The sequence below is a fragment of the Myxocyprinus asiaticus genome, chromosome 2 (assembly GCF_019703515.2).
Source record: "Myxocyprinus asiaticus isolate MX2 ecotype Aquarium Trade chromosome 2, UBuf_Myxa_2, whole genome shotgun sequence".
NCBI classification, from domain to species: domain Eukaryota; kingdom Metazoa; phylum Chordata; class Actinopteri; order Cypriniformes; family Catostomidae; genus Myxocyprinus; species Myxocyprinus asiaticus.
Genome location: NC_059345.1, coordinates 34,366,290 through 34,382,021, shown reverse-complemented (window position 1 = coordinate 34,382,021; position 15,732 = coordinate 34,366,290). Strand labels below are relative to the sequence as shown.

Below are 15,732 nucleotides of genomic sequence, written 5' to 3'. Positions count from 1 at the left end.
TTCCGTCTGCAAAGTAGTTTTATTGATATTTGCCTTTTTGTCATTAGACAAGACAGTTAAAAGTTAGAGGGAACTGTTGAGAAGAGAGAGGGAGTGTGAAACATGCAAGCACTTTAACATTATGAGCTGCATGATTGTTTGTTTACATGTCTCAGATGGCTCATGCATGCAGGCGATTCTCTGCACTGTCGCGGCTTAAGAAAAAACTCGTCCAAAAGGGAAAATGTATATCAGCCGAATTAAAAAAATTCAGAATATTGGCCAATTTATCGGTCTCTGCGATATAACGGTCAACCACTACAACCAACATCTATATTATGATTGGACCTTAATCCAATCATAATGAATTTAATTAATTTATACTGGGCCTTATAAGTTATTTTTGTAGATTTTAAACTTAAAAATGATGGCATATAAGTTTGTTTTTGGAAAGCCACATTTTATGAGCATTTTGACAATCAACTAAAAAATATGAATAGCAGTTTTACTGAAATTAACAGTATAATGTACTAATGGTCTTTTTGATGAAAAATATAAACATATATCAAGAACATCTATATAATATTTGTGAGATGTTCCTGAACCATTTCAAATATTTTGTGTATTTATGCACGTTGCGCAATACTGCAGCTCTTCACCTACAAAGACTTCATAATTTTTGCATTAGTTCCTGACACTTGTTGGCATATAGAATTGACTGATCATCAGGAAGTTAATTATTGACTGATTGTCATGGATCATTGTAAACCTGAGTGGCTCAAATCTCTGCCCTTCTCCCATCTCTCTCTCTCTCTCTCTCTCTCTATTGTATCTATCGCTCTTTTTTTATCTTGCTCTTTCTCTCATGCCCACTGCTATTCTCTCCTGAGCCAAGCTCATCTCCTCTCCTGTTTCCTGTTCCTGTTATGTAAAAATAGAAATGCATCTTGTGTTTTATGCAGGAATGTATGAGTTCTGTGTTTGGCAGTTTGTTAGTTGTAATAGCATCTGTTATGGTTTATTTTCTCCCTTGTTTTTAGTATTGAGGTTTTTATTGTTTGGATAATAATAAGCTAAAATCTCTCTAAAGAAATCTGAAGATTTTCCAGATGATTATCTATATATATATATATATATATATATATATATATATGTATATCATGATTTTTTTTTAATTGATTTTTTTATTTTTTTATTTTTATTTTTTTTATATAAATAGGGCTGCTCGTTGCACAATAGTCTTTGTCTCTGCAACATATTTCGCAACAAAACTAAAGTGTGAGCAGCCAGGTAGATTAAAGAGGGTCACGCACCGGACACGCCTAGCCAACGACATGGCATGTTCTAAAATTCAAAACAATTATTTTCTATGAAGGTACACACACTCCGCCGACAGATGCGAGCTACGACTACAGAGAATATTCTGCAGATCTAGCCATCTCTGGATATATTGTGTGTATATGTATCTTTTATATAGCCCACACAATGTCTTTTCAGTTACAAGTATGTCTTGTTGTGGTTTGACAGCTTTAATGAAACTTCTTCAAGGGTACATACGGAGAAATTGCATAATAAATGGGGATGGGAATCGTAAGAAATTTAACGTTTCCGGATCCAATTCCGATTCCTCTTAAAGATTCCATTTCCTTTACAGTTCCAGTAACGATTCCAGTAATTGTTTTGTTACTTTTGAGAGAGAATTGTTTGATGAGATTTCTAATATTCTCATTATTGAATGAGAAATACAATTCTTATTGTATTTACTGGACTATACTGGAAGCGGTGTATGCTTCACACTGTACATTCAAAAGAGCCGGATTAGGCTTCTAATTCAAATGCCTGCAAACGTTAATGTATCAAAGCCTAAAAAGTAAAATAAGGTAACAATCAATAATCAATATATCGATATTTTATGACATCCCTAAAGTTAATATATATTTAATCAGGAATAAATCCATGTAAACAAAAACAGATGTTACTTGTGGCTAGAACTTTGCAGAAAATTACACAAGGTTACAAACACAAATTATTAATCCCAGTCTTACTACAAGCTAGAAACATCACCTGTACTAGACAGTGTGTTTTTATATGCAATTTTAAAGAATGTTTTATTGAAAGGGTTTATCTTTTTTGCTTTTGTGTTTATAGTGTGCATGCACTTGTGTGTGCCCTGACCATCTTTATCCTGCATTGTTTGCCCTCTTCTGCTTGTTTTCTCTGTCCCATTTTCAAGCTTCTAGAATGTGACACTTCCATTGTGTGTGTGTGTGTGTGTGTGTGTGTGTGTGTGTGTGTGTGTGTGTGTGTGTGTGTGTGTGTTTGGGACTGTGTTTTAGACTTGTGCTTCTGTGTATTTCATAGCTTAGACCATTACTGAGCTATCCTAGCCTGAGGGAAAATGTGTGTGCATGTGTGTGTGACAGAGAGAGAGGGAAAGAGAGAAAATGAATTGGCTTTAAGTTGGAAGAGGAAACAAAGAAAGATGTGTTTTTTTGGTGTGTGTTTGTATTTGAGTCTATGTTTGTGCATTGTGTGTGTCTTCAGATGTGTATCACTGTCTGAGTATGTGTGTTTGTTTGCCCAGTCAGTCTGGCCTATGCAAACGCTGGAAGTGTGACATTGTCATTGAGATGGCTCAGAATGTGCGTGTCAATTTCTCTTTCTTTCTCTACTCTAGCAAATGGTCATGAGCCTGCGGGTGTCAGAGCTGCAGGTTCTTTTGGGCTACGCTGGCAAAAACAAACATGGACGAAAGCACGAGCTCTTGACGAAAGCCTTACACCTTCTTAAAACTGGCTGCAGCCCCGCTGTCCTGATGAAGATCAAGGAACTCTACAGACGGCGCTTCCCCACCAAGCTGGTGTCCCCTGCGGAGCTAGCCCTGCCCGGAGTCCACCCCGCTGCGGCCTCCCTGCCCTCTGGTCTCACTCATTTGCGCTTTGATGGGCATGGAGCACCTCCTTCCCCTCTTCTCCCCATTTCCCTCCTCGGGCCCAAACATGAGCTGGGCCTGCCCCACCTCCCTACCAACCTGCATCCCGTACACCCTGATGTAAAACTGCAGCGGCTGCCATTTTACGACATGATGGATGAGCTAATTAAACCAACAAGTCTCGGTGAGTGTGAGCATATTTGTGTGTGATAGAATGTGTCTATATAAGCTGTTTGATGTCTGAGATCTTGAAGAGTGAGAGCATGTTGTATAGAGAAGTGTGCATTAGGGATGTGTACGAGTAATCGACTAATCGTTCTGCACCAGCTAGTCGAATACTAAAAATTACAGTGATAGGATTGTCGTGAACTGTCAGATTCGTGGAAGAAATGTGGTCGAAAAAGAATCTTGAATGACTATGATCAGAGATCACTAAAACGCTTGGTCAAATCACATCGTAAAAAATTGACAGTAGAACTCATGGCTATGTTTAATAGTGAAAGTAAGAGCATTTCCACAAGCACAATGCGATGAGGACTTACAGGATTGGAACTAAACAGCTGTGGGGCCACAAGAAAGCCACTTGTTAATGAGGCTAATTGGAAAAAGCTAGGGCTGCCCCCAACCAAAGATTTTCCTAGATGACTAGCAGTCCTTAGTTTAAGCCATTAGTCGACTAGTCGTCGCACGTTTATGATATTAATTTAATTACTTAAATATATATATTTTGGGGGTATCAGAAAATGGTTTGAATTCCAGGGCTGAGAAAGAATGTTATAAGTAACATTGCTAACACTGTTCTACATGACAGAGAAATACTAAACCGTAATAATGAGCCTTTAAAATATACATTTTACTAGCGCACGCACAAAGTGAGCCGCAGGGACAGTGGCAAAAGCGGTAATGATTCTGAATGTGTCAGAAAAACCAGCAAGGAGACTGTCTGAACATTTTGTTAATTTATAGAGAGAAATGCACATTATGGTTGTACCAATAGACGATTATCTCAGGGATCGATGATGGTCTGAGTGATCGCCAATATCTGATGCCTTTGACGATGTCAAGACGATATTTGGCTCGTTTTCGCATGTATTAAATTATTATTATTATTAGGCAATTATTATTATCAAATTAATATTACAAATAATTTGCCTGTAGACACACAGACACACGCTTGAAGAAACACTTTATTTTATTATCCAGAACAGATGACAGAAAAGCCGTCTATGCGCATGTATGACACGCTGTTTGTACGGAGGCGTGCAGTCTCGTGGAACACGCGCATGTAAAAGGTTCTCATTCTTTCTTTGTTTCTGTCTTCAGAATTGTTTTTTGCAAGAACAGTATCATCTATGAGTGCTGCAAATGACCTCAGACATCTCAGCTCAGGAGGTGCTTTGAGTTCAGTTCACTTTATTTCCACAGAGCAGTTCATTGTGACCACAACTCTGCAGCCTATACATCTGTGATTAAAACATAAAATAATACAAAAACACGTTCACCTCGAACCATGATTTATATTTCAGTGATTATTATCGTCATTATAATTATTTTACATTTATAGTTGTTTTTATGTCTTCATTTGCGCAAGTAATTTTCCACCTGCATGTTTAGACGGATACTTGCCTGACAGTAAATGGAATGGTGGTTACTTATATACACTACCGTTCAAAAGTTTAGGGTCACTTACTCATTCTTTATTTATTTATTTATTTATTTATTTTTCACATTTTAGAATAATAGTAAAGTCATTACAACTATGGAATAATAGAAATGGAAATATGGGAATTATGTTGTGACTAAAAAAAATCCAAAATAAATCAAAACTGTGTTATATTTTAGCATTTTCAGAGTGGCCACACTTTGCCTAGAATTTACAGACTTGTACTCTTGACATTTTCTCAACCAACTTATTGAGGTATCACCCTGGGATGCTTTTTAAACAGTATTGAAGGAGTTCCCATATATGTTGGGCACTTATTGGCTGCTTTTCTTTATTATTTGGTCCAAGTCATCAATTTCAAAAACTTTTTCTTTTTAAATACAATTTTAGTTTTATAATGAAATAAATTAATATGTTGGCACAATTATATTTTGTCTACAAAACTAATTTCAAACATTTAATCATACACTTTCAGATCAAAAGGTTTTTAAGATCATGAGAAACATTTCAGGGAAGTGACCCCAAACTTTGGAACGGTAGTGTATATATAATTTTTTTTGATCACTTCATTATTTTAATTGCTTTTTTATTTCATCTGGAGTAGAGTTTGAATTTAGAAATGTATTTGATTTAATTATTTCATTTTTTTAATAAATTAATTTAATTCTTAATGCAAAATCACTAAAGCAAGATTATTCACCGATCCCTCAGCCCAGGGGTTGCCGATGTAATTGGATATATATATCATGAAGGAGGGAACAAAACAAATTTATTCACACACAAGAAGTATTTTCAAGGACAACGAAATACCCAACCGGTAGAGAATGCACAGATGAAGTAGGTTAGTTTCCAAAGAGATGTTGTAAAGCCATCTTTCAAAAAGTAGAACAACATACATTTTAATTACACTTAATTTTTTTCTAGTTTCATTTTAATTTTTAGTTAATATAAATAAAAAATTAAGTTCAAAGTTTGAAATCAAGGTGTCTTGCTTTATTGTGTAGGCTTAACCCTAACCCTGCTTAACGAGAATTATCCCATAGTACCACCTAGCGTCCAACCAGCGGTAATACCAGTGTTCAGGGTTTATTTTTCTTTTGCAACCAACCCATCAATCAAAACTTGGTCGACCAAGACTCTTTTCATCGACTAACCTTTGGTCGACTATTAGGGGGCAGCCTGAGAAAAAACACCTTCAGTTTGCTAGGGAGCATAAAGATTGGACTGTGGAGCATTGAAAAATGGTCATGTGGTCTGATGAGTCCAGATTTTCCCTATACCAAAGCGATGGGCACATCAGGGTAAGAAGGGAAGCGCATGAAGCGATGCACCCATCATGCATAGTGCCCATTGTACAAGCCTCTGGAGGCAGTGTTATGATCTGGGTTTGCTTCAATTGGTCAGGTCTAGGCTCAGCAACGTTATGCGGCAATAAAATGAAGTCAGCTGACTACCTGAATGTACTGAATGACCAGGTTATCCCATCAATGGATTTTTTCTTCCTTGACGGCACAGGCATATTCCAGGACGACAATGCCAAGATTCATCAGGCTCAAATTGTGAAAGAGTGGTTCACGGAGCATGAAGAATAATGTTCACACATGAATTGGCCACCACAGAGTCCTGACCTTAACCCCATTGAAAGTCTTTGGGATGTGCTGGAGAAGACTTTACGGAGTGGTTCGACTCTCCCGACATCAATACAAGATTACGGCCTAAAATGAATGCATGTTAATTTTTGTGACATTGCATAAGGTTGCTGAAACAATGCTAAAGGTGGTCCAACAAAATATTAGAGTTTGCTATTTTTTTTTTTTTTTTTTTTGGCTGGACAGTGTATATTCATGCATTTTTTTTTTTTTTTATGCTTTAAGTCTAAAGATGAGCTTGCATTTTGAGAGATTTTGTATTGTAGCGATGCATGGAGCCATATTTCCCTAAATTAGCATTTTAATGGTTTTGGCTGGTTTGGCATCAGTGTTCATTTGTTTGCCCGAGGAGAGTTGTTGTAAACAGACCCCGCCCCCCCCCCCCAATCACTGTCTCTCATTTGCATGCAGAGTGTTGAAATCATGAGTACATATACCTCAGTTCCCTAGACACATTCCCATTTTAAAGTAAGGCCCCAGACACCCTTAATACACACAGATACACACTGTTCTAGAGCAAACAGGCTGAACATACAGCATACTCGCGCACAAATGAGTCCAGGCTGTTCTGGAGCACACACTGCTGAACACAAATGAGTTCTAAACTGTTTTATAAAAAGCAAATGTTGGATGGATGCTGAATTGGTCAGTGCAGTGTTCTAGCCCTGTTAAAATGCACAGAATAGTAACAGCTATGATGAAAAACCCTGTTTAATTAGCTACAGTGTATATCACTGTACAACACCCTTAGCAGCCAACGATTAGCCTAACCTTAGTTTACATGTCATGAACTGTCTTTTAGAAGTTCTGAAGTCTGGGACTTAATACATTTTCTTATTAAAATAATGTTGTTTTTTTGTTTGTTTGTTTGTTTTATTTAAAATTTTGTCCTTAATATTTGTATTATGTAGAAACTGTTTTTTTTTTTGTTTGTTTTTTGTGGCCAAAATTGAGAAAATTCGGCCTATGTATTGATTTATTAAAATGTATTATTTAAAGCTGAAGTGTGTCATGTCTGCACCACTAAATGGAATTGCAAAAATAATTACATTTAAACAGATTCCACAAATCTTCTGAAGGTTATACAAACAGATGGAAAAAATTACACACATGAGCTTTAAATAAAGCATACACTGCTGAACAACAGGCAAGGTCCAAAGTTAACATTTTGCCTTCACTGCAATATATATATATATATATATATATATATATATATATATATATATATATATATATATATATATTTACTTTATTATTATTATTTTTTTTTAAATATTTTTTTTTTTTTTAATCTAAATGTTTTTCCTTTTGAATATTTTTGGGGCAAACTGTGTCACTTGCAGTATCATATACAGTTTGCAAGCGTAGCCCAAAAGAACCTGCAGCTCTGACACCCGCAGGCTCATGACCATTTGCTAGAGTAGAGAAAGAAAGAGAAATTGACACGCACATTCTGAGCCATCTCAATGACAATGTCACACTTCCAGCGTTTGCATAGGCCAGACTGACTGGGCAAACATGCAAACTGGCACATAACCACTGAGACCCACCATGGTTTCATTCCTCATTTTCTTTTTGGCAGCTTTTGTATCTCTTTAATTTGAATCGTTAACGTTGCTTACATCAGCGAGGGTCTTAATATCATTCTAATATTGCGTTTTAAACTTAAAGTATCCTAAAAAGTTCAAGAATGAGTTTCAGACGGTTCTAGAGGAGTCATTGCTGAACAGTGGCATACTTGCACATAAATGAGATCTAGACGGTTCTAGAACCAAAGTCCCTTTCAAGGCAATGAAATCAAACAACATGTTTAAAATCAGCAGTAAAATCTGACAACAGTGTTATCATAAATTGTTCTTCTTTAGCTCCGATCATGGCAAAACACTCTTTTTCAGGCTGGTTCAGCTAATGCACATGTGCATTCTTGAGTTTACTGACAGGCGATGTACAGTTGAAGTCAGAAGTTTACATACACCTTAGTCAAATACATTGTCTTGATTGTTTTTCACAATTCTTGACATTTAATCATAGAAAACATTCCCTGTCTTAGGTCAGTTAGGATCACTACTTTGTTTAAAGAATGTGAAATATCAGAATAATAGTAGAGAGAATGATTTATTTCAGCTTTTATTTCTTTCATCACATTCCCAGTGAGTTTACATATGCTTTGTTAGTATTTGGTAGCATTGCCTTTAAATTGTTTAACTTGGGTCAAACATTTTGGGTAGCCTTCCACAAGCTTCTCACAATAAGTTGCTGGAATTTTGGCCCATTCCTCCAGACAGAACTGGTGTAACTGAGTCAGGTTTATAGGCCTCCTTGCTCACACAAACATTTTCAGTTCTGCCCACAAATTTTCTATCAGATTGAGGTCAGGGCTTTGTGATGGCCACTCCAATACCTTGACTTTGTTGTCCTTAAGTCATTTTGTCACAACTTTGGAGGTGTGCTTGGGGTCGTTGTCCATTTGGAAGACCCATTTGCGACCAAGCTTTAACTTCCTGGCTGATGTCTTGAGATGTTCCTTCAATATATCCACATAATTTTCCTTCCTCAATGTGCCATGATTTTGTGAAGTGCACCAGTCCCTCCTGCAGCAAAGCACCTCCACAACATGATGCTGCCACCCCCATGCTTCACAGTTGGGATGGTGTTCTTCGGCTTGCAAGCCTCACCCTTTTTCATCAAAACATAACGATGGTCATTATGGCCAAACAGTTCAATTTTTGTTTCATCAGATAAGAGGACATTTCTCCAAAAAGTAAGATCTTTGTCCCCATGTGCACTTGCAAACTGTAGTCTGGCTTTTTTATGGCTGTTTTGGAGCAGTGGCTTCTTCCTTGCTGAGCAGCCTTTCAGATTATGTCGATATAGGACTTGTTTTACTGTGGATATAGATACTTGTCTACCTGTTTCCTCCAGCAGCTTCACAAGTTCCTTTGCTGTTGTTCTGGGATTGATTTGCACTTTCCGCACCAAACTACGTTCATCTCTAGGAGACAGAATGCATCTCCTTCCTGAGTGGTATGATGGCTGTGTGGTCCCATGGTGTTTATACTTGCATACTATTGTTTGTACAGATGAACGTGGTACCTTCAGGCATTTGGAAATTGCTCCCAAGGATGAACCAGACTTGTGGAGGTCCACTATTTTTTTCTGAGGTCTTGGCTGATTTCTTTTGATTTTCCCATGATGTCAAGCAAAGAGGCATTGAGTTTGAAGGTAGGCCTTAAAATACATCCAAAGGTACACCTCCAATTGACTTCAATTAGCCTATCAGAAGCTAATTGGCTAATTGTCTAAAGGCTTGACATCATTTTCTGGAATTTTCCAAGCTGCTTAAAGGCACAGTTAACTTAGTGTATGTAAACTTCTGACCCACTGGAATTGTGAGATAGTCAATTAAAAGTGAAACAATCTGTCTGTAAACAATTGTTGGAAAAATTTCTTAAACGACTTCTACTAGTTTGCTAATATGAAATCTGTGGAGTGGTTAAAAAATGAGTTTTAATGACTTCAACCTAAGTGTGTTAACTTCTGACTTCTTCTGTATGTATATGAAAGGTGATTGGCTCTTTTACCTGTAAGGCAGGACTTCCTTTTCTACATCCATTGACCGCTGGATGTTCCAATATCTCCCATTCATTCTAATAGAAGTGGTCCGTCTCTGCTAAATAGTCTCTGCTAGAACTCAGTTATACAAGCAAGTTAATTATGAGTATAGTCACAGTTCTGTTGCACGAACAAACACAATCAAATTCTTTACCTCACAGAACTACAAAGCTTCATAAATACATCCACCCCAAACACCTCATGTAAAAAACAGCCTGCAGATAGAGACTGTTCAGTGTTTTCTGTGCTAATATGTCTAAATTCAAGCCAAGAAGACTTCTCTGGAGATTTATTTAAGGTGACTAAAAGTGTGTGCTTTTGTGTTGTTGTGTATTTTAAATTTGGGGACATAACTAAGCTAATGGTAAATCGTGTAAAATGTCACAATTCCTAAATGTAATGCTGCATGGTATATTCTGCTTATACCTGCTTGAATTATACCATAATCAACCATGTATTCTAAAAATAAAATAACTTTTACATTCCCTATATTTACTCGCTTTAAGGGCCATGAATGTTTTGCATTAGTCCAGAACATATTCATTTATATTTTAGAGAATTACGTGTTAATGTCTTGGATCATTTTAATGCTCTCAGTGGCATTTTGTTCACATAGATAAGTGCTTGGATCACACATGCCAACTGAAACATTTCACAGTTTGTTTCACAGTCATATAGGTTTTGTATTTCACATGTGAAAGGTGATATACACAGTACAAGGGCTGAGTACTGATACAGATTTCATAATTCAATTTAATTCCGATTCTCAAGCTCTTGATTCGATTCAATGTTGATTTTATATGGCCATTTTTCTGTTACAATGTCCATTTTGCTTACAAATGAAAGAAATTCCCTCTATAATACTGTTTATTAGAAGGGAACTTCTAACCTTCTAGGTAAACCTTTTAGCTATAATTCGAAAATATACATTTTACAAATTATAGTATTACATCATATTGGTCACATTTTAGCTTCAGCAAAATTTTCTAATTCAGTGTATTCCATCATTACATATATTTTATTTTTTGTTACGTTTATTGTTTACATTAGAGACCTGCACTCCTGCGGGACTACAGTGGGACCCGGCACAGCAGAGTGTTGCGGGGGACAAGTTTTGATTGCTGAGTGTGGGTGGGGGTGGTGAGACACTGATGTGTGCGCTGGGAGTGGGAGAAAGAAATGACTCGTGGGACTCCTGCAAAATACAAATCTAAAAAAAAACAAGTACTCATTTTATTTTATGTTTTGAAGGTACAGCATGGTATTAGTGTTATTCGTCTATTGTGCAAGAGCAACAAAAAATTAATTATTTACAGGCGCAGGGCTGGTGGCTAATGCATACAAATTCTTCCTCATGCTTCATGTGGCGGAAAGTACCACTCTAAGGGCAAAATGTTTTAGTATGAAGGCTGTAGCATAGTGCTACAGACATTAAAGCTTTATTTAAAAAAAAGGTACATACAAAACTTTTAAACCAACCAAAGATAAAACTGATATTTGGCAATGTAAGGGTGTTAACAAAATTCTTTCCATTTTTTAACGGGTGGGAATTGGAAAAAATAGTCAATGGCACCGGAGCGGTACAGAACCTGACGGGAGCGGGACTGAAATAACTGTGTAGACATCTACCTGCGGGCAGGAGTGGGATAAAACGTGAAAGTTCAGAATACATATGTGAAATGTAATTTGTAACGTATTTCGCTAGATTACTTAAGGTCAGTAACATAATCTAAAAACAAACACTTGTTTTGACTATAAAAAAATCTGCCAATATATTAAGACAAAATACAAATGCTAAAAATCTAAATGATCTAACATGGATGTTCTTGATAATAAAAAAAAAATATGATTGCGTCTGGTAACAGGTGCATATAAAATGGCTAGAGAAAGCATTTTAGTTTAGCATAAAGCTAAACGTTCACGTAAGAATTTATACAAGTTTTATTTCTATTACTTCAAACTTCTCTGTCTGCACATATAAATGTAACACATCTTAAGAAAGTTTCACCACTGTTTAAACGCTCTTTGAATCTGATTATTTATAAGGATATATGTTTTCCAATTGAATAGACTAAATATTAAGTGAAACAAAATTACAGTAAAATGCAAAGATATCTCTTCAGTAATCAAAATACTTTTTGAATGTAACTGTATTCTGATTACCAACGATTTAAATTGTAACTGTTGTGGAATACAGTTACTAATATTTAGTATTTTAAATATGTAATTCCGTTACATGTATTTCATTACTCCCCAACCTTGAATATATGTACTATTTACAAGTATTTATATTGATATGTTGAACATATGTTAAATCAGTACTCTCTTTAAGACTACAAGCATCACCCAGTAAGCACATATTAACGAACTAGGATGTGCACATTACTTTTATTTTAAAAAAAAATTTATATTAACAATTTTTATTGATTCCATTCAACATAGCAGAAAATGTGGAATCATATTATGTACAATTAAACCCTTCCCCCCCGAACACCCCCACCCGACACAAACACTCACCCCAGTGGTCATAAATATTTGGAAACAAACAACAACATAAAAAAAAACACAAAACACGCACACACAATAAATAAATAAATAAATAAATAAAAAGCAAATTTTCAAAAAACAATCAAACTGCACACACATATTTAAAACTAGAGATTCCTCTCCACTACCTCTCCCCGAAAGCCTTCCAAAAAGGCCAAATATCTGCCCCATTTCCTATCAAATATCCCCAGATTTTTTTTGAGAGAGAATTTAAAGTTCCGTCCCCCAGACACTGAATCAGCAGGGAGTAATACACTGATGCCTCATGACCCTTCCCAAAAGCAGCAATCACCACTCCCAGAGTATCTGCCGCACTGGGTGGGGGGGGGGGGGGGTGCGTGCCACTCCCAAAAACAGTGCAGAGTAGGTGGCGCAGCTGTAAATACTTATAAAACTGAGATCTGGGAATGTCAAAATGTTGAACCAAATTTTCAAAAGGTCTCAATACTCCACGTTCATATTTTTTTTTTAAATTTATTTATTTATTTATTTATTTTTATGCATTTGGCTGACGCTTTTATCCAAAGCGACTTACAGTGCCCTGATTACAGGGACAATCCCCCTGGAGCAACCTGGAGTTAAGTGCCTTGCTCAAGGACACAATAGTGGTGGCTGTGGGGTTTGAACCAACAACCTTCCACTTACCAGTTCAGTGCATTTTAATAACATTAACCTTCCCAATCATCGATAAATGTAATGAAGCCCACCTGCCCACATCACTCAAAAACCTTTTAATTAAGGGATCAAAATTAACTCTGACTAAATCAGACAAATTTGCTGGGAATAAAATTCCCAAATACTTAATTCCCTGTTTGGGCCACTGGAAGGCACCCGGCTGGAAGGCCGTTACTGGACAGTACGCTGTCAAAGCCAAAGCTTCGGATTTAGAGCAATTGACTTTGTATCCTGAGAACTTGGAAAAGGAGTTAATCATTCTGTGGAGGCAAGGCATAGATCTAGTAGGGTCGGAGACGAATAATAAAATATCATCTGCGTAAAGCAGAAGCTTATGCGCCACAACTCCGGCAATCGCCCCTGGAAAATCATCCTCCTTTTTTATCGTGGCTGCTAATGGTTCCAGTGCATGAAAGAACAATAATGGGGAAAGAGGGCAACCCTGCCGGGTGCCCCTATCCAGAGTAAAATAATCTGAAATTAATCCGTTTGTTGTACCGCTGCTACAGGGTGTCTATAAATTAACTTACTCCAACCAATAAATGTACTCCCAAACCCAAAATACATTTCCAAAATCTTAAAAAAAAATAATCCCATTCTACCATATCAAACGCCTTTTCGGCATCAAGTGAGATGGCAGCGACCGGAGACTGATCAATCGCTACTGACCACATGATATTGATGAGACGCCTAATGTTATCAGAAGAGCTACGGCCTCGAATAAACCCCACCTGATCTATATGTATAAGTGATGTCATAACTTTACTTAATCGATTAGCCAGAATTTCTGACAAAATATTTATATCTAAATGGATCAGGGAAATTGGGCTGTAACTTTTACACTCGCTTGGATCTTTGTCCTTTTTAAGAATCAGACTGATCCGGGCTTGTGTAATGGTTGGCGGAAGCTTTCCATTCTTTAATGATTCTGTATAAACTTCTAACAAAAGTGGAGCCAGTTCTGTAGCATAAGATTTGAAAAACTCAGAGGGAAAGCCGTCAGGCCCCGGAGCTTTGCCTGTAGGCAAGGCCTTAATTACCAGATCATCCAAGGTTATCTCAGAATCAAGAGAATTTATTTGCTCAGTCGTCAGTTTAGGAAGTTCTAATGGTTCCACAAAGTTCCTAATATCTTCATCAGTAGACGAAGACGTGGAACTAAGTAGAATCAAAGTAGAATTCTTTAAAAGCATTATTAATATCAAAGGCCGAGGTAAATATTTCAACACCAGCAGATTTCACAGAGGGAAAGGTAGAAAAAGACACTCTCTGCTTTATATATCTAGCCAAATGTTTTCCTGCTTTGTCACCCAACTCAAAGTATGACTGTCTTGCCCTGAATAACCAAAACTCCACTTTCCGCAACAAAATAGCATTATATCTATATTTCAATCGGGTCAATTCTCTGAGGCCATCAGATGACATACGGCGCTTCAGCTCTGCCTCGGCACTTTTAATATTTCCTTCCAACTCCACGAGTTCTCGTGCTTTGAATTGTTTTGGTGAATGAGGCATATTGTATGATCCGACCCCTAAGAACCGCCTTAAGTGCCTCCCAAGCCACACCCACAGAGGATACTGAGGACCAGTTGGTCTCCATATAAACATTGATTTCAGTCTTTAACATTTGTTGTAAATCAGGATTTTGCAAAAGGGACACATTAAGGCACCAACTATGTGATTTCTTTTTCTCTGTATATGGCAACACTTCTAAACTCACCAGGGCATGATCTGAGACTAAGATATTTCCAATTGAGCAATCAACAACAGATGAAATGAGGGATTTGTATGTATCTATATATATATATATATATATATATATATATATATATATATATATATATATACAGTGGTGTGAAAAAGTGTTTGCCCCCTTCCTGATTTCTTATTTTTTTTGCATGTTTGTCACACTTAAATGTTTCAGATCATCAAACAAGTTTAAATATTAGTCAAAGATAACACAAGTAAACACAAAATGCAGTTTTTAAATGAAGGTTGTTATTATTAAGGGAAAACAAAATCCAAACCTACATGGCCCTGTGTGAAAAAGTGTTTGCCCCACCTGTTAAAACATAACTTAACTGTGGTTTATCACACCTGAGTTCAATTTCTCTAGCCACACCCAGGCCTGATTACTGCCACACCTGTTCTCAATCAAGAAATCACTTAAATAGGACCTGCCTGACAAAGTGAAGTAGACCAAAAGATCTTCAAAAGCTAGACATCATGCTGAGATCCAAAGAAATTCAGGAACAAATGAGAAAGAAAGTAATTGAGATCTATCAGTCTGGAAAAGGTTATAAAGCCATTTCTAAAGCTTTGGGACTCCAGAGAACCACAGTGAGTGCCATTATCCACAAATGGCGAAAACATGGAACAGTGGTGAACCTTCCCAGGAGTGGCCGGCCGACCAAAATTACCCCAAGAGCGCAGCGACGACTCATCCAAGAGGTCACAAAAGACCCCACAACAACATCCAAAGAACTGCAGGCCTCACTTGCCTCAGTTAAGGTCAGTGTTCATGACTCCACCATAAGAAAGAGACTGGGCAAAAATGGCCTGCATGGCAGAGTTCCAAGACGAAAGCCACTGCTGAGCAAAAAGAACATTAAGGCTCGTCTCATTTTTGCCAGAAAACATCTTGATGATCCCCAAGACTTTTGGGAAAATACTCT

General features: G+C 37.1%; 1 protein-coding gene across 2 annotated transcripts in view; it reads left to right on the top strand.

Moving 5' to 3' along the window:
- The window catches only part of LOC127416391 (E3 SUMO-protein ligase PIAS1-like), a 73,527-nt gene that overhangs the window by 29,452 nt on the left and 28,343 nt on the right, over positions 1 to 15,732 (top strand). For both annotated transcript variants that reach the window (XM_051655733.1, XM_051655737.1), the window contains exon 2: positions 2,657 to 3,095. In XM_051655733.1, coding sequence (XP_051511693.1) covers positions 2,657 to 3,095 — 439 coding nt within the window. The remainder of the gene's footprint in view (positions 1 to 2,656; positions 3,096 to 15,732) is intronic.